The sequence below is a fragment of the Ursus arctos genome, unplaced genomic scaffold (genome assembly GCF_023065955.2).
Source record: "Ursus arctos isolate Adak ecotype North America unplaced genomic scaffold, UrsArc2.0 scaffold_28, whole genome shotgun sequence".
In the NCBI taxonomy this organism is placed as follows: Eukaryota; Metazoa; Chordata; class Mammalia; order Carnivora; family Ursidae; genus Ursus; species Ursus arctos.
In genome coordinates, this window is record NW_026622963.1 from 7,586,154 (window position 1) to 7,605,885 (window position 19,732).

The 19,732-nt window shown below is 38.0% G+C and overlaps 1 protein-coding gene across 14 annotated transcripts in view; it reads right to left on the minus strand.

Moving 5' to 3' along the window:
• The window catches only part of MYO9A (myosin IXA), a 285,328-nt gene that overhangs the window by 150,683 nt on the left and 114,913 nt on the right, over positions 1-19,732 (minus strand). For all 14 annotated transcript variants that reach the window (XM_057303771.1, XM_057303769.1, XM_048221939.2 and 11 more), the window contains 2 exons: positions 19,407-19,548; positions 5,200-5,395 (listed from right to left, as the gene is read on the minus strand). In XM_057303771.1, the coding sequence (XP_057159754.1) occupies positions 5,200-5,395; positions 19,407-19,548 (338 nt within the window). The remainder of the gene's footprint in view (positions 1-5,199; positions 5,396-19,406; positions 19,549-19,732) is intronic.

Sequence of the window (19,732 nt, forward strand, 5' to 3'; positions counted from 1 at the left end):
CTAAAATTGTAAGGTAATGCATTAGGTTATTGATTTGAGATCTTTCTTCTTTTTCAATAGAGCTATTTGAAGCTATAAATCTCCCTCTAAGCTTGTATCAGCTGCATCCCATTAAGTTTTGGTCAGTATATTTTCTTCCATTCATCTCAAAGCTGTTTTCTAATTTCCCTTGTGATTTCTTCCTTGATCCACTGGTAATTAAGAATTGAGCTCCTGTTGCTCAGTGGGTTAAAGCATCTGCTTTCAGCTCAGTTCCTGATCCCAGGGTCCAGGAATAGAGCCCTGCGTCAGGCTCCCTGCTCCCCCTGCTTTTGCACTGAGCACTCTGTCAAATAAATAAAATCTTTTTTTAAAAAAAACAGCGTGTTGTTGAGTTTCCATATAGGTCTTCTTACATATTATTTTTCTTCCTCTATTCTTTCATTACTGTCTTCTTTTGTATTAAACAGATAAGTTTTCTAGTATATTCTTACTTTCTTGTCATTTATATTACCATATTATTTTTTAGTTAGTTTCTTAACAAATGCCAAGGGAATTATAATTAGCATCTTATAACAATCAAGTCTGGATTTAAAATTACTTAATTCCAACAGTATATAAAAGTGTTTCTCTTATATAGCTCCATTCTCTTCCTATTACTTTATGTTGTTAGTCATACAAATTATACCCTTAAAATGTCATGCCCATCAACAGAGATTTATAATTTCTACTTTGAATGGTTGTCTTTCAAATCAGATTTGAGAAAAAAAGTTACAAAATGTAAAAAAATAAATTCATACTATATTTTATATTTAATTCTATAGTTGCTTTTATTGGCACTCTTTATTTCATGTACTTTCAAGTTACTGTCTAGTTTTCTTTCATTTCAGCCTGAAGAACTCACTAAAGTATTTCTTGTGGGGCAGATCTGATAGTAATACTAGCTCAGGATTTGTTTATCCACAAATGTCTTAATTTCACCATCACTTTGAAAGGCAGTTTTGCTGAATACAGAATTCTTTATTTATTTAATTTAAATTCAATTAATTAACACATAGTATTATTAGTTTCAGAGGTAGAGTTCAGTGATTCATCAGTCTTACATAATACCTAGTGCTCATTACATCACGTGCCCTCCTTTATGTCCATCACCCAGTTACCCCATACCCTCCCCTCTGTTTCCTATGATCTCTTCTGGTTTGTCTCCCTCTCTGATTTCATCTTGTTTTATTTTTCCCTCCATTCCCCTATGATCCTCTGTTTTGTTTCTTAAATTCCACATATGAGTGAGATATAATTGTCTTTCTCTGATTGACTTATTTCACTTACCATAACACCCTCTAGTTCCATCCACGTTGTTGCAAATGGCAAGATTTCATTTTTTTTTAAGGTTGAGTAGTATTGCATTGTATATACATACCACATTTTCTTTATTCATTCATCTGTCTATGGACATCTGGGCTCTTTCCATATTTTGGCTATTGTGGACATTGCTGCTATAAACATCGGGGTGCAGGTGCCCCTTCACCCTTCAGATTACTACATTTGTATTTTTTGGTTAAATACCTAGTAATGCAATTGCTGGGTCATAGGATAGCTCTATTTTTAACTTTTTGAGAAAGCTCCATATTGTTTTCCAGAGTGGGTGCACCAGCTTGCATTCCCACCAGCAGTGTAGAGGGTTCTCCTTTCTCTGCGGCCTCACCAACATGTCATTTCCTGACTTGCTAATTTTAGCCATTCTGACTGGTGTGAGGAGGTATCTCATTGTAGTTTTGATTTGTGAATACAAAATTCTTGATTGACTCTCTTTTTTCTTTCAGCACTTTGAATATGTCAAGTATTGCCTTCTAACATCAATGGTTCCTCATGATGAATCAACTGTCAATCTTGCTGAGGACACTTTGTATATGAATTGCTTCCCTCCTGATGCTTTCAATATTTTCTATCTCGGGACAATTTAATTATGATGTATGTAAGTATGGATCCCTTGCAGGTTGTTGACCTTTTTGGATATATAGTCTTGTCATCAAATTTGAAGAGTTTTTGGCCATTATTTCTTGAAATATTCTTACTACCCCTTTCTCTGTCCTTCTAAACTGCCAGAAATTGGGGTACTTTATTGTGTTCCACAGGTCTAAAAGCTCTGTTCATTCTTATTCATTCTTTTTTCTTTTTGTTTCTTAGAATGGATAATCTCAACTGATCTGTAGTCAAGTTCACTGATTCTGGCCTCTGTCTGTTCAAATCTGTTGCTGAACTCTTCTAGTGAATTTCTCATACATATATAAATTCATATTCTGTATTTGGTGAGACATTGTTCTCATACTTTCCTTTAGTTCCTCAGATATGGTTGCCTTTGAACATATTTAAAATAGCTTAAAGACTTTATACAGTTCAAGGTCTGGCTTCCCTCAGCAATAGTTTCAACTGATTCCTTTTTTTACGTATACAGGTCATATTTTCTTTTTTTTTTCTTTTGCATGTTTCATAATTTTGTGTAGAACACCAGATATTTTAAATAATACAACATGGCAAGTCTGAAAATCAGATTCTCCCTTCTCCCAGGATTTGCTATTTCATGTAATTGTTGATACTGTCTAGGACTTTCCTAAACTAATTCTGTAAGGTCTCTTTGCTGACCAGACAAATCATTACTATTCCTCATTCTATGTCCTAGTAAGGCCAATATGTAGCTTCACTCAGTCTGCCTACTTATATAATTCCACTAAGAACACTGCATAGTTTCCTGATCACCATAATATATATTACACAATTATAGCAAATTTGTTTTGAATTAATTGAAAAAAATTGAATTAATTGTTATTTAAAAGCCTTAAATGGCACTCTGTCCCTTAATATGGAAGTTTCTTAAAAAAACAGTCAAAAAGTAGATTTTAATTTGATATTATTTGTACTTGGATGGCTTGATGAAGAAAAAGAATGTCAGGGAATTCCATAAGAAAATCCAAGACTTTTTAGTTCACTATCAAGGTATTTATTAGCAATTTAGCTGAGGCACTAAAATTTTTTTAAAAAGATACTCTCAAAGAAGTGAAGATATATTGTACATCTGCACCCTACATCTTCTTTCTTCCCTAAAGTATTATCTTAGAACTCTTATTCTCATTCAAAATCTGAACTTGATTACCTTCTGCCTTTCATATATGCCACTTCTATTTAAATAATCTCAAATTCCTATATTTCATTTTCATTATTTCTGCATACTATTTGTGGTCATTTTAAAGGTTCTGAATCTACTATTTATCCATTTTCACAGTTATTGTTAGTTTTTATTTTGCAGTGCTACAATGGTCTAATTTTATGGCACCCTTTTAGCCAAATCCATGCAAAAGGAGCAAAAATGCTAAATACTGGCACTGACAGTAATATACTATAATACAACTATTTCCTATGACAAATCTGCTCAATCATTGCCTCAAAATACAAATGAACTATAGTTTTTCTTTCTCTTGATAAAAAGTGAAATTTAAGAAGTTTATCCAATGAGACTTCTGGGTTCTTGGTAATATTCTACTCCTTAATCTAGGTGGTAATTCCAGGGTGTTTTCACTTTGTGATAATTAACTGAGCTATCTATACATTTTGGGGGTCACACTTTTCTGTATGCATGTTATATCCCAAAATAAAAAAGTATTCAAAAAGTTTATTATATGGATGCTCTGTGCTGGCCAGAAAGAAAAACTAGATTACAAAACAAGAAGAATCTAGAAATGATCAAATTAGAAATAATACAGTATCACTTTGTTGATCATTAATAACATTGTGTATCTTTGTACCAACTGACAATAATAAACATACAACCAGCTTTCACAAATAATATCTTAAACGCCAAAGGAACACAAGAACAATGTGAATAATCTTTACAGAAAGCAGTATTTTCAATAGTAAATACAAGAAAAGTTTCTTCTCCTAGTTACATCTTAGCAGGATACTTAACCAATTTTTAAAATTTTCAAAATTGGTAAATCCATTATAATATATAATAATGTATCTTAAATGAAAGAACTTCTTAAAGCTTTTTACAAAGACAGCCTCTTAAAAATAATTTTGTAAAAGGTAAAGCAGGTTTAAGATATTCCTTTTATTTTCCAAAAAACTGTATTTCTCCCTATCTACAAAGGCCAGTTGTACATATTATAATTTGAAAAACAGAGGCTAAGTTCAATTAGCTTTTTCCTCTCGTTTTAGAAATACAATCTCCCAAATACATGTATTCATTTGAAAAGCTGAACTTAAAAGTTTTACTGCTACTGCACATGCCAAAAAGCCATATAAGTAAATCTGGGAGTCCTGAAAGTACAGGTGTGTCCTAGCACACTTTTACTGAAGCTTCTCTGGGCAGAACACTTTATGTTAAATGGCTACATATATATTAGTAAATCCTCACTATGCAGAAATGGTCTAAGGCTAGAGCTACAGCAAACAAGTGTGGTTTCCATTAGGTAACAAGTGCTTATGAAGGTAAGATGCTTTCCCACAGATTGTGAACTACGGTATTTCATGATTTAAGGGGAAGAGACACAGAAAAAGTATGCTGCTCCATTCGTTTCTAAGTTTCAAAGTAAAATCCAATGAACGTGTTAAGGGTAGGAAGAAAAGAAAATTAACATTCATAAACAGATACATGTATTATTATCTGGCTTTACCCCACAATTTTGAAGGCAGTATTTTGAAGAAAAACTATTAATAGTCACAAAATCAGTCAAAAGAAGATGACTGATTACTGAAGTCAGGTTATCTCCACTAGACTGCCCTACCTGCATCCCAATTTTTCTATCTCCTGATTTATGCTTCCACATTATGTTTCACTTGTATAAAAACTATTGCATAAGAAGAAAATAAAGAAAGGTATCAATACTTAATTCTATATAAGTAAATGGTAAAGTATCATTTCGGTTTTTTTGTATAAAAAGTTTACCAATGTCTTACTAAGTGCCTATTAAATATCAGATGCTTTACATACATTACTCCTCTCAGTATTTATTAATAAAAATGTACCAATACATATATACACACAAACACCATATATTCACTTAACTCAATCATATAAAGTACACTGGAACTAATCAGATCTGAAAATGATGTTAGGATATGGCAAGAAAACAGAAGAGAACAAAATTATTATGTCTCTACTCCTTAAGAGAGGTAAAAAATTAAAAGATGAAGTATGGTAGAATACTAGTGTCTACTGCTTACCAGTTTTTCTCTGAATGTGTCTTTTCCCAGCTTCCCTGAAAGCAACCATGGCTCTGAAAAAAGCTCTGAGAACTGCCCATCGGAAAACAGCTACGGGATCAATTCCAATCATCCCAGAGATAAATGCATTCTTGCTACTTCTTAGAAGAGCTACAATGTCAGGGCGCATATGATCTGTATTTTTTTCCCGGAAATCCTACATGAAAAAAGTACCAGTGTTATTTTTGAAAAAATTATTGAACCAAGAAGATAATGGGTGACATGTTTGAAAAGTGGCTTAACAAGGACTATAAAAATGATTTCTGTTCTAGGTAGCTAACTGGACCAGATACCTTCTATAAAGTCCCAGCCAACCCTAAAACTATTGAATTCTATAATACATTTAAATGACAGGAATATTCCACAATTTTATTGCAGCTTGTTAAATAGAGAGCCTCTCTGAAGGGGTATCACATAAAATAACCAGACAGCTAAATAACAGAAAGGAGCCGGACATGAGAAGACAAGGAACAGCGTTCCGAACAAAGAGAACACAACACCTACTACCTAATAGGTGGTAGGACAAGTTAGGAGACAAGCAGTAAGACCAGGGGCTGGAACATTCTGGGCAAGGGTGAGAATGGTGGAAGATTTGGCAAATAAATAGGCTATGCAAGCCTGACTTAGGAGTTTGTGGATTTTATTCAAGCATAAAGGAAAGCCAATGGAAGCTAAATGATGTTTTATAAATACCACTGGATGCTGCAGAGGGAATGAATTTATCCAAAGGATGGAAAAAGGGAGACTAGTTATTGCAATATTCCAAATAAAAGGTCATGGCTACTTAGACTACGTTGGTGGTAACAGCATAAAGGGAAAATAGTTACATTTGGGATATGTTTTGGAAGTAAGGCAAAGAATTTGATGGTGTATTAGAGCACGGTGAGAGAATGAGAGAATAAGGTTAACGCCTTTATTTTGGGTTTAAGGAACTATGTGGAGGTACCATATTGATATAGTGACGTCTAGAGAAAAGAGAAGGTTTAGGGATAGGAAATGAGATCAAGAGATCAGTTTTGTGCAAGTGAAGTTTGAGATGGTGAGGATAACAACAGTAGCAAGTAACATTTATTGAAAGGTTATTATGCGTGTGCTACTATTCTAAGCATTTTACATGTGCTCTCATTTAAGCTCATTTCATCCACCTACCAATTCCTTAAGATAGATATTATTAGTATTCCTATTTTACACATGAAGAAACTCAGTCATGGAGAGGTTAACTATCTTTGCCCCTACTACACAGTATGTAGAACAGGGGTTCAAAAACTGCCACTCATTACCACTATACTATTTCTGCATACAGACATCAAGTAGGAGTCCTACAGAGACTTCAGAAAATACATGTATTACCAAAGCACCGTGAACAGGCAGTACAAACCACCTGCCAATGGGGGACGGAGGGGATATAACAGAAGAAAATGAGTTAAAATACCCCACAGAAAGACAAGGAGAACAAAAAGTTTACACACTCACAGAAGAAGGTTCTAGACTGATATGTATAATCTAGGCATTTGACTATAACCACACCCAGATAAGAGGATTAAAACTTGGTAAGTAAATCACTCAGAGTTGGTGCAACTTCACAGAACAGCTCTAACTCAGAATTCTATGAGGAACATGCCTAGTATGATGTTTTCCAGAAGGCACTTTGGACTCCTTTAGGGGTTTCCTTTCCTATTTTTTGTTCTCCTAAGAATAGGGGAAAAGGAGAAACAAGCCAGAAATCTTGGTTCTTGGTTTGTCCCTAAACACCCTTTGAGCAAACGTATATATTAAGACTTAGTAAAACTGATTAAAAATTTTCAAATCCAAATCACTACCACCACCATCAGCAGCTAATACCTACCAAGGGCAAACAAGATGTCAGGCACTAAGTTAAGCACTATACATAACTTATTCAATTCTAACAATTACTTAATATAGCAGAATAATTACAAACCATACTTTACTGGTAAGTAAACAGAAAGATAAAAGAAGCTTGTCAAAGGTCAAACATAATAAGTACTACAGGAACTGAAATGTATATCTGTTCTACACCGAAGACCATCTCATCCTATTAATAACTATACTATACAGAGTAAAACTCTAGAATTCTTTCCCATGATGACTGTCAAATGTTGATGGAGACCTTTATTTTCCAAATGTAATGGTCTCATCTGTCTTCATAGTTCCAGATTTTTAAGTACATTTCATAAACTAATCACATCATTCTTCTTGAAAATTTTCTCTTGGTTTCTATTAACAATACATTTTGTGATTTACTACTTACCCTACTGCTGGTTCCATATTTGAAATTCTTACGGTTTCGTCTTACATACTCTTAACAATTTTCACTCAATCATCTTACATCAGGTGATCTCAACCATAGTAATGGCTTTAAACACTATCTATATGATGAGGCCCAATCTATATTTCCAGTTCAGATCTTTCTTGTTATGTCTGAGATCCATTTATATATCTTAAAGGTATCTCAAACTTGAAAGAGAATGCATAAGACTAGTATTACTGAAATGTTTGAAAGCATTCGCCAGTGAAACCATATAGGCCTGGAATTTCCTTTGTGGGCAAGTTTAAACTGCTGATTCAAATTATTTAACAGAAATAGGAGTCTCAGGTTTTCCTGTATTTCTGGTGTTAGTTTTGATGTGTGTTTTTCATGGAACTCTCCACTTTATCTATGTTGTCAAATTTATTGGCAAATATGTTCAGACCCTTTTTAATATCTGTTGAGTATGCAAGTCCCCTTTTTCTTTTCTGATACCTGTATTTTTAAAATCTTTTTTTCTATTATAGATTATTTTCTATTACCTTTTATTCTTTTCTGCTATCTTTTCAAGGAACTAATTTTTGGCTTTGTTAATTTCTCTTATTGCACGTTTGCTTTCTACTGCATTCATTTCTAGTCTTCCCTTTATTATCTCCCTCTAATTTGGGGGGGGGGTCAATCTGCTGTTCTTTTTTCAGTTTCTTGAAATGGAAGCTTAATTACTTTCAGCCATTCCTCCTAATACCTGCATTTAAAATTATAAACCATTGCTTTAAATGCAACCTACCAATTGCTACAGATTCTGCAAATTTTAGTATGTTGTATTTTCATTAATGCTCAGTTTAAAATTAGCATTGTAGGGGTGGCTGGGTGACTCAGTCGGTTAAGCATCTGCCTTCGGAGAAGATATTTGCAAATGAGACTACAGATAAAAGACTGGTATCCAAGATCTACAAAGAACTTCTCAAACTCAATACATGAGAAACAAATAATCAAATCAAAAAATGGGCAGAAGATATGAACAGACACTTTTCCAATGAAGACATACAAATGACTAACAGACACATGAAAAAATGTTCAAAATCATTAGCCATCAGGGAAATTCAAATCAAAACCACACTGAGATACCACCTTATGCCAGTCAGAATGGCAAAAATGGACAAGGCAAGAAACAACAAATGTTGAAGAGGATGTGGAGAAAGGGGAACCCTCTCACACTGTTGGTGGGAATGCAAATTGGTACAGCCACTTTGGAAAACAGTGTGGAGGTCCCTTAAAAAGTTATAAATTGAGCTACCCTAAGATCCAGCAATTGCACTACTGGGTATTTACTCCAAAAATACAGACGTAGTGAAGAGAAGGGCCATATGCACCCCAATGTTCATAGCAGAATTGTCCACAATAGCTAAACTGTGGAAGGAGCTGAGATGCCCTTCAACCGATGACTAGATTAAGAAGATGTGGTCCATATATACAATGGAATATTACTCAGCCATCAGAAAGAACGATTACCCAACATTTGCAGCAACATGGATAGGACTGGAGGAGATAATGCTAAGTGAAATAAGTCAAGCAGAGAAAGAATTACCATATGGTTTCACTCATTTATGGAACATAAGAAATAGCAGGAAGATCAGTAGGAGAAGGAAGGGAAGAATGAAGGGGGGGTAAACAGAAGGGGGAATGAACCATTAGAGACTATGGACTCTGGGAAACAAACTGAGGGATTCAGAGGGGAGGGGAGTGGGGGACTGGGATAGGCCAGGGATGGGTATTAAGGAGGGCACATATTGCATGGTGCACTGGGTGTTATATGCAAATAATGACTCATGGAACACTACATCAAAAACTAAGGATATACTGTATGGTGACTAACATAATAAAAAATTATTTAAAATAAATTAATTAATTTTTTTTTAAAAAGCATCTGCCTTCGGCTTAGGTCATGATCCCTGGGCAGCCTGCCCAGTGGGGGGCCTGCTTCTCCCTCTCCTCCCCGCTGTTGCTCACTCTCGCTATCTCTCTCTCTTAAATAAATAAGTAAAATCTTTAAATATAAACAAATAAATAATAAAACTAGCATTGTAATTGTGATTTCTTTTTTGACCCATGGGTTATACAGAAGAATTGTGTTAAACACTTGAAGACTGTCTACCTATCCTTATGACATGTCAAGTAGGTCAGTTTTTAACAATGCTATCCAATTTTTTAGTTTTTACTGATTTTGTTTCTTATTTTGTTAGTTACTGTGAGATATGTATTAAAAATCTGCAACTAGATGGGATTTTCTAGTTCTGATTTTGTTCTCCCTTTGATTTTTATATGTTGAAGCAAATCATGAAGTACATACAACTTTTGATGATTGTGTCTTCCTATCAAACTGGCCCCTTTTATTGTTATGAAAATGCCTCTTTATCTTTTGTAATACTTCTTCCCTTAAAATCTACCTTATCTGATAATAATTTCTTTTAGTTAGGGTTTGGATGGTATATATTTTTCCATCCTTTTACTTTCTACTTGTGTTTTTTCTATATATATATTTTTTTCCATTCTTTTACTTTCAACCCATCTAAGGATGATTAGTCACAGGCACAAGTGTACATATTGTATGATTCCACTTACCTGAAATGTAATAACAGTAAAACTAAGGATAAAAAATAAGGATAGTGGTTACCTCTAAGTGGGGTAGAATGAGCTAGGAAGGGGCATGACAGAAATCTATACACTTTAGATTTATGCACCTCACTGTGTGATTTTATAGCTCAAGTTTTCTTGTTTTTATTTTAAACCGCATTTTTAAAATCTTTATTTTTTTTTAAGATTTTACTTATTTATTTGAGAGAGAGAGAGACAGCGAGAGAGGGAACACATGCAGGGGGAGTGGGAGAGGGAGAAGCAGGCTTCCCACTGAGCAGGGAGCCCGACGCAGGGCTTGATCCCAGGACCCTGGGATCATGACCTGAGCCGAAGGCAGACGCTTAATGGCTGAGCCACCCAGATGTCCCTAAAATCTTTTTTTTAAATTGAGATATAACGACATGTAATGTATAAGGTGTACAATGTGTTGATTTGATACATTTATACACTGCAATATGATTACCACTATAGCATTAGCTAATACCTCTACCAGGTCACATAGCTATCATTTCTTTTCTGTGGTGAGAACATCTAAAATCTGGTCTCTTGGGGCGCCTGGGTGGCTTAGCCATTAAGCATCTGCCTTTGGCTCAGGCCATGATCCCAGGGTCCTGGGATCGAGCCCCACATCAGGCTCCCTGCTCCGCAGGAAGCCTGCTTCTCCCTCTCCCACTCCCCTTGCTTGTGTTCCCTCTCTTGCTGTCTCTGTCAAAATAAATAAAACCTTTAAAAAAACAGAATTAAAATAAAATAAATTCTGGTCTCTTAAGAACTTTGAAGATAATGCTATTATCAAAATGTTAATTATAATCACAATGCTGTGCATTAGATCTCCAGAACTTATTCATATTCTAACTGCAAGTTTGTATCCTTTGCCCAGCAGCTCCTCAATTCCCCCATCCCCTGAGAACCATCATTCCACTCTGTTATTCTTAATGTTTGTTCTAAAATTTGTCCCTTTCTGCCTTTTCCATCTCAGGAAATAGCACCTCAAATTCACCCACCAGCTATAGCCAGAAGTCACTTACTTAGCTAGGATCCATCAATCAGGTTCTACCAATTATACCTCCAAAATACATCTCATAATCATCTACATTTCCTCCACCTCTACTGTGGTAGAGTTTATCTTAAACTGTGGTTCAGTTTATCTTAATATTTCACCTCAACTATTTTAAAAAGCTCCTAATTATCTCCCAGTTTCCACTCTCATCCTCTGCTGTTCCTTCTCCTCAAAGTAATCAAAGCAATATTTTAAAAAAACACAAATCAGGGGTGCCTGGGTGGCTCAGTCATTAAGCGTCTGCCTTTGGCCCAGGGCGTGATCCCAGCGTCCTGGGATCGAGCCCCACATCGGGCTCCCTGCTCCCTGGGAGCCTGCTTCTTCCTCTCCCACTCCCCTTGCTTGTGTCTCTCTCGTAGGCTGTCTCTCTCTCTGTCTAATAAATAAAATCTTTAAAAAATAAAATAAAAAAAAATAAAAAATAAAAAAACACAAATCAAAACCTGTTTAAAATCTTTTCATGGGATTAGCGCCCTTCTAAGAAAAGGCCGGAGGGCTAGCTTGGGCCTTCTCCACCGTGTGTGGCCACAAGGAGAAGCCAGCCATCCGTAAACAGGAAGAAGGCCCTGGCCAAGAACCCAGTCGAGCGGGCACCCTGACCTGTGAGAAATGTGTGCTGTTGGGAGGAGTTAAGATGGCAGAGGAGTAGGAGACACCTTTTTCAGCCGGTCCCCCGAGTCGAGCTGGATAGGTACCAGACCAGCCTAAACAACCATGGAACCAGCCTGAGACGCAGGAAGACGCATCTAGATCTCTACAAATGAACATCTCCAGCGCTGAGTATTGAGGTACGAAGCGGGGAGCCATGAAACCGCGCACAGATATCGGAAGATAAACGGAAGGGGGAGGGAGCCACCGCGTTCGGGCGCCGGGAAGGGGTAGCCACTTGCACGGGAGAGCGGGCAGGGCTCGCAGATGGCACCCGCAACTCAGTGAGCCGGGTGCGAGCGCCACCAGGCATTCGCGGAACACCGGAATCCCGGTGCGCTCACTGGATCCAGACTGAGACCAGGAGCTCCGGAGCGGGGCGGCTGGCGGCTGGCGGCGTTAGAAACACAAAGGACAGAGACGCGCCGGCCCTGCAAGTGAGGGCTGGGATGCCGGGTGTGGGGCGCACATCCCGGGACGCTGCAGGGTTGAGCAGCACCAACAGAAACAGAGTTAAAGTGGCCAGAACATTAGTAGAGAACGGGCCACAATCCCTCTGTTCTGTGACAGAGGCTGAAATTCGGCCACTGCTGCTCTGACTCTCAGAAGAGGCACAGCAAACCGCCAGGGAAAGCCACCAGAGAACAAAAGCCTGGAAATACCGGCTCAGAGAGTGCCCATCCCCATCCCCCCTCGCAGGGGACAAGGAGACTCTACCCAAACAGGGTGGCCTGAGTATCGGCGCGGCAGGCCTCTCCCCCAGAACACAGAAGGCAGGCTGAAAAATCAAGAAGCCCACAACCCGGGGGCCTGGGTGGCGCAGTCACTGAGCGCCTGTCTTCGGCTTAGGGCGTGATCCCGGTGTTCCGGAAAGGAGTCCCTCATCGGGCTCCTCTGCTGGGAGCCTGCTTCTTCCTCTCCCACTCCCCTGCTTCTGTTCCCTCTTTCGCTGGTTGGCTGCCACATAAATAAATAAATAAATAAAATCTTTAAAGAAGAAGCCCACATCCCTAAGATCCCTATAAAACAAGGGGCACGGCCTGGGACCCAGTAAATAATTTGGGCTCTGGACAACCCCGCAACCTCTCCTCATCAGAATGACAAGAAGGAGAAGCCCCCCCGCAGCAAAGAAAAAACAGTGAGTCTGTGGCCTCTGCCACAGAAATAATGGATATGGAGGTAACCAAAGTATCAGAAATGGAATTCAGAGTAACGATGGTCAAAATGATGAGTAGAATTGAAAAAATTATTAACAAAAAGGTTACTGAGAATATAGAATCCCTAAGGACAGAAATGAGAGCGAATCTGACAGAAATTAAAAATTCTATGAGCCAAATGCAGGCAAAACTAGAGACTCTGACGGCCAGGGTCACAGAAGCAGAGGAACGGATTAGTGAATTGGAGGATGGGTTAATAGAGGAAAAAAACAAAATAGAAGCTGCTCTTAAAAAAATCCAAGCCCACGAATGTAGGTTACGGGAGATTACTGACTCAATGAAACATTCCAATGTTAGAATCATCGGCATCCCCGAGGGGGTGGAGAAAAACAGAGGTCCAGAAGAGATATTTGAACAAATTGTAGCTGAAAACTTCCCTAATCTAGCGAGGGAAACAAACATTCGTGTCCAAGAGGCAGAGAGGACCCCTCCCAAGCTCAACCACGACAAACCTACGCCACGTCACGTCATAGTGCATTTCGCAAATGTTAGATCCAAGGATACAGTATTGAAAGCGGCCAGGGCAAAGAAATTTCTCACGTACCAAGGCAAAGGCATCAGAATTACGTCAGACCTGTCTACACAGACCTGGAATGAGAGAAATGGTTGGGGGAGCATATTTAAAGCTCTTTCAGAGAAAAACATGCAGCCAAGGATCCTTTATCCAGCAAGGCTGTCATTCAGAATTGATGGAGAAATAAAGACATTTCAGAATCGCCAGTCACTAACCAATTTCGTAACCACGAAACCAGCCCTACAGGAGATATTACGGGGGGTTCTATAAAAGTAAAAAGGCCCCAAGAGTGATACAGAACAGAAAGTCACAGCCAATACAAACAAAGACTTTACAGTCAATGGCATCATTAAAATCATATCTCTCAGTACTCAGTTTTAATGTTAACGGCTTAAATGCTCCCATAAAATGCCACAGGGTTGCAGATTGGATAAAAAGATATGACCCATCCATTTGCTGTCTACAAGAGACTCATTTTGAACCCAAAGATGCATTCAGACTGAGAGTAAGGGGATGGAGTACCATCTTTCACGCAAATGGACCTCAAAAGAAAGCTGGGGTAGCAATTCTCATATCAGATAAATTGGATTTTAAACTACAGACTATAGTTAGAGACGCAGAAGGGCACTATATTATTCTTAAAGGAAGTATTCAACAAGTGGATATGACAATTATAAATATATATGCCCCCAACAGGGGAGCAGCAAGATACTCAAGCCAACTCTTAACCAGAATAAAGAGACATATAAATAAAAATACATTAATAGTAGGGGACCTCAACACTCCACTATCAGAAATACACAGAACACGCTGGCAAAAACTAAGCAAAGAATCAAAGGCTTTGAATTCCATACTCGACGAGTTGGACCTCATAGATATATATAGAACACTACACCCCAGAACCAAAGAATACTCATTCTATTCTAATGCCCATGGAACATTCTCAAGAATAGACCATGTTCTGGGACACAAAACAGGTCTCAACCAATACCAAAAGATTGAAATTATCCCCTGCATATTCTCAGACCACAACGCTCTGAAATTGGAACTCAACCACAAGGAAAAATTTGGAAGAAACTCAAACACTTGGAGACTAAGAACCATCCTGCTCAGGAATGACTCGATAAACCAGGAAATCAAAAATCAAATTAAACAATTTATGGAGACCAATGAGAATGAAAATACAACAGTCCAAAACCTATGGGACACTACAAAGGCAGTCCTAAGGGGGAAATACATAGCCATCCAAGCCTCACTCAAAAGAATAGAAAAATCTAAAATGCAGTTTTTATATTCTCACCTCAAGAAGCTGGAACAGCAACAGAGGGACAGGCCTAATCCATGCACGAGGAAGCAGTTGACCAAAATTAGAGCTGAAATCAATCAAGCAGAAACCAGAAGTACAGTAGAGCAGATCAACAGGACTAGAAGCTGGTTCTTTGAGAGAATCAATAAAATTGACAGACCACTGGCAACACTTATCAAAAGAAAAGAGAAAGGACCCAGATTATTAAAATTATGAATGAAAAAGGAGAGGTCACGACGAACACCATTGAAATTGGAAGGATTATTAGAACTTTTTATCAACAGCTATATGCCAATAAACTAAGCAATCTGCAAGAGATGGAATCCTTCCTGGAAACCTATAAACTACCAAGATTGAAAGAGGAAGAAATTGATTTCTTAAACAGGCCAATTAATTATGACGAAATTGAACCAGTGATAAACAACCTTCCAAATAACAAAACTCCAGGCCCGGACGGTTTTCCTGGGGAATTCAACCAAACATTCAAAGAAGAAATAATACCTATTCTCCTAAAGCTATTTCAAAAAATAGAAACAGAAGGAAAGCTACCAAACTCATTCTATGAGGCCAATATTACCTTGATCCCCAAACCAGGCAAAGACACCCTCAAAAAGGAGAATTACAGACCGATCTCCCTAATGAATATGGACGCCAAAATCCTCAACAAGATACTTGCTAATAGAATCCAACAGTACATTAAAAGGATTATCCATCACGATCAAGTGGGATTCATACCTGGGATGCAAGCATGGTACAATATTCGCAAATCAATCAGCGTGATACATCATATCAACAAGAAAAGAGTCAGGAACCATATGATCCTCTCAATCGATGCCGAAAAAGCATTTGACAAAATACAGCATCCTTTCCTGATTAAAACCCTTCAGAGTGTAGGAATAGAAGGTACATTTCTCAATCTCATGAAAGCCATCTATGAAAAGCCTACTGCAAATATTATTCTCAATGGGGGAAAAGCTGGAAGCCTTTCCCTTAAGATCAGGAACTCGACAAGGATGCCCACTCTCGCCACTATTATTCAACATAGTACTAGAAGTACTTGCAACAGCAATCAGACGACAAAAAGGGATCAAAGGTATTCAAATCGGCAAAGAAGAAGTCAAAATGTCTCTCTTTGCACATGACATGATACTCTATATGGAAAACCCAAAAGAAGCCACTCCCAAACTATTAGAAGTTATAGAGCAATTCAGTAACCTGGCGGGATACAAAATCAATGCTCAGAAATCAGTTGCATTTCTATACACGAATAACGAGACCGAAGAAAGAGAAATTAGGGAATCCATCCCATTTACAATAGCACCAAAAACCATACGTTACCTTGGAATTAACTTAACCAGAGACGTAAAGGACCTATATTCTAGAAACTATAAATCACTCTTGAAAGACATTGAGGAAGACGTAAAAAGATGGAAAGATATTCCATGCTCATGGATCGGAAGAATTAACATAGTTAAAATGTCCATGCTACCCAGAGCAATCTACACTTTCAATGCTATCCCGATCAAAATACCAAGGACATTTTTCAAAGAACTGGAACAAATAGTCCTTAAATTTGTATGGAAACAGAAAAGGCCCCGAATCTACAAGGAACTGTTGAAAAGGAAAAACAAAGCTGGGGGCATCACAATGCCGGATTTCGAGCTGTACTACAAAGCTGTGATCACAAAGACAGCATGGTACTGGCACAAAAACAGACACATAGACCAATGGAACAGAATAGAGAGCCCAGAAATGGACCCTCGGCTCTTTGGGCAACTAATATTTGATAAAGCAGGAAAAAACATCCGGTGGGAAAAAGACAGTCTCTTCAATAAATGGTGCTGGGAAAATTGGACAGCTACATGCAAAAGAATGAAACTTGACCACTATCTCACACCATACACAAAAATAAACTCCAAATGGATGAAAGACCTCGATGTGAGACAGGAATCCATCAAAATTCTAGAGGAGAACATAGGCAGCAACCTCTACGACATCGGCCAAAGCAACCTTTTTCATGACACATCCCCAAAGGCAAGAGAAACAAAAGATAAAATGAATTTATGGGACTTCATCAAGATTAAAAGTTTCTGCACAGTCAAGGAAACAGTCAGAAAAACTAAGAGGCAGCCCACGGAATGGGAGAATATATTTGCAAATGACACTACAGAGAAAGGACTGGTATCCAAGATCTACAAAGAACTTCTCAAACTCAATACACAAGAAACAAATAAACAAATCAAAAAATGGGCAGAAGATAGGAACAGACACTTTTCCAATGAAGACATACAAATGGCTAACAGACACATGAAAAAATGTTCAAAATCATTAGCCATCAAGGAAATTCAAATCAAAACCACACTGAGATACCACCTTACGCCAGTTAGAATGGCAAAAATAGACAAGGCAAGAAACAACAATTGTTGGAGAGGATGTGGAGAAAGGGGATCCCTCCTACATTTTTGGTGGGAATGCAAGTTGGTACAGCCACTCTGGAAAACAGTGTGGAGGTTCCTTAAAAAGTTGAAAATTGAGCTACCCTATGATCTAGCCATTGCACTACTGGGTGTTTAACCCAAAGATACAGACATAGTGAAAAGAAGGACCATATGCACCCCAATGTTCATAGCAGCAATGTCCACAATAGCTAAATCGTGGAAGGAGCCGAGATGCCCTTCAACAGATGACTGGATTAAGAAGTTGTGGTCCATATATACAATGGAATATCACTCAGCTATCAGAAAGAACGAGTTCTCAACATTTGCTACAACATGGACAGCACTGGAGGAGATAATGCTAAGTGAAATAAGTCAAGCAGAGAAAGACAACTATCATATGATTTCTCTCCTCTATGGAACATAAGAACTAGGATGATTGGTAGGGGAAGAAAGGGATAAAGAAAGGGGGGTAATCAGAAGGGGGAATGAAACACGAGAGACTATGGACTATGAGAAACAAACTGAGGGCCTCAGAGGGGAGGGGGGTGGGGGAATGGGATAGGCTGGTGATGGGTAGTAAGGAAGGCACGTATTGCATGGTGCACTGGGTGTTATACACAACTAATGAATCATCGAGCCTTACATCGGAAACCGGGGATGTACTGTATGGTGACTAACATAATATAATAAAAAATCATTAAAAAAAAATCTTTTCGGGGGCGCCTGGGTGGCACAGAGGTTAAGCATCTGCCTTCGGCTCAGGGCGTGACCCGGCGTTCTGGGATCGAGCCCCACATCAGGCTCCTCCGCTATGAGCCTGCTTCTTCCTCTCCCACTCCCCCTGCTTGTGTTCCCTCTCTCGCTGGCTGTCTCTCTCTCTGTCGAATAAATAAATAAAATCTTTAAAAAAAAAAAAAATCTTTTCATGGTTCCCCATAATAATTTCAATAAAAACCAAACTCCTTCAACTTGGTCTAAAAGCCATGAAGAATTAACTTGCTATTCATTTTCTAAATTCGTTTCATGCCACTACCTCCCTTGTTCACCATCATCTAGTAACACTGGCCTGTTTTCAATTATGTTAACATATTAATTCTTTCCTATCTCATGGCCTGGAATAGTCATCATCTCAACTCCTCACCACGGTTACACTTGCTTCAGGTTAACTCTAAAATTTAAGTTCCCAGGGAGGTATTCACGGATCTCCAAATTCAAAGTCCACTATTTCACTACTTTCTTTCCTAGAACCCATTCATTTATTTATAGCAATATCCCATTTATCTATATTACACACACACACACACACACACACACACACACACACACACACACATGTATATACTGAGCCAAGAACATGGCTGTCTGGTTTATCACTAAATCATTCCAAACACCAAGCACAGAGTCTGACACATAATCTGTATTTAAAAGACACTTGCTGAGTAAGTCAATCAGTGACGAATGAATGAGTGATTTTAGTTGTGACTCTCACCTCAGGGCCTAAGAGAAAATATATTGCTCCACTATTCTCCACACCACCACTGCCTTGCCTGGGAAATTATCTTATTTAAATGACAGCTTAAATATCAAGTAGTTGAAGGGTAACAGGCCCAACAATTACAAATAAGAAATGAACACAATTATGAAGATCCCCCTCCACAGGAGTTACAAGTTTCAATATACTCATTAGGAGTGCAAGCTCACAAATACCTAATGGTGCATAAAGACACCATGAGGCCTCTGTTAAGGCTCATGGATGCAGAGAAGAGAAAATTTCAACAAACTACATAATGAAATAGTGGGTTTAAGATATACTGATGCTATCCTTCAGATTTAAAAAAACTATTAGAAGGGACTGATATTGATTTTATCTATAAGAGGAAACCAACGAAAATATCACATAAGAGTAATATGTTGCAAGGTAGAATCTGAAAGTTAGTATCTTTATAAAATGTCTCCGTCTCCAACCGTTACTGATTAAGAGCCTCCATAAACTACAGAGAAGGCAGTGTGACAGGGCTGATAATATATATAGTAAAGAAAACACTTTTACCCTGAAAGCATATTAATGAGAAATTTACTGACCTTTACCCCATATTTTACTTTCCCAGCATAATGCTTTATGATGAAAGCAGGCTCCATCACGGCTGGAAATTCAATGTAAGAATTCTCTTCATGTTGATGCTTAAATTTATCTAGCAATGTTTGATTTGTAGCCTGTGGAAAGCTGAATTAAAAACAAAAAACAAAAATACTAAAGAAAGATGCAGCTGTTAATACAGTCTTTTTTAATACATTATAATCATATTGCCATCTAAAACATTTATAGCAAATTACAATGAGTTTTCACTTACGTTATCTAATCTGACTCTCCTAACAAGCTAAAAAGTGAGTATAAGAAGGACCGGTGT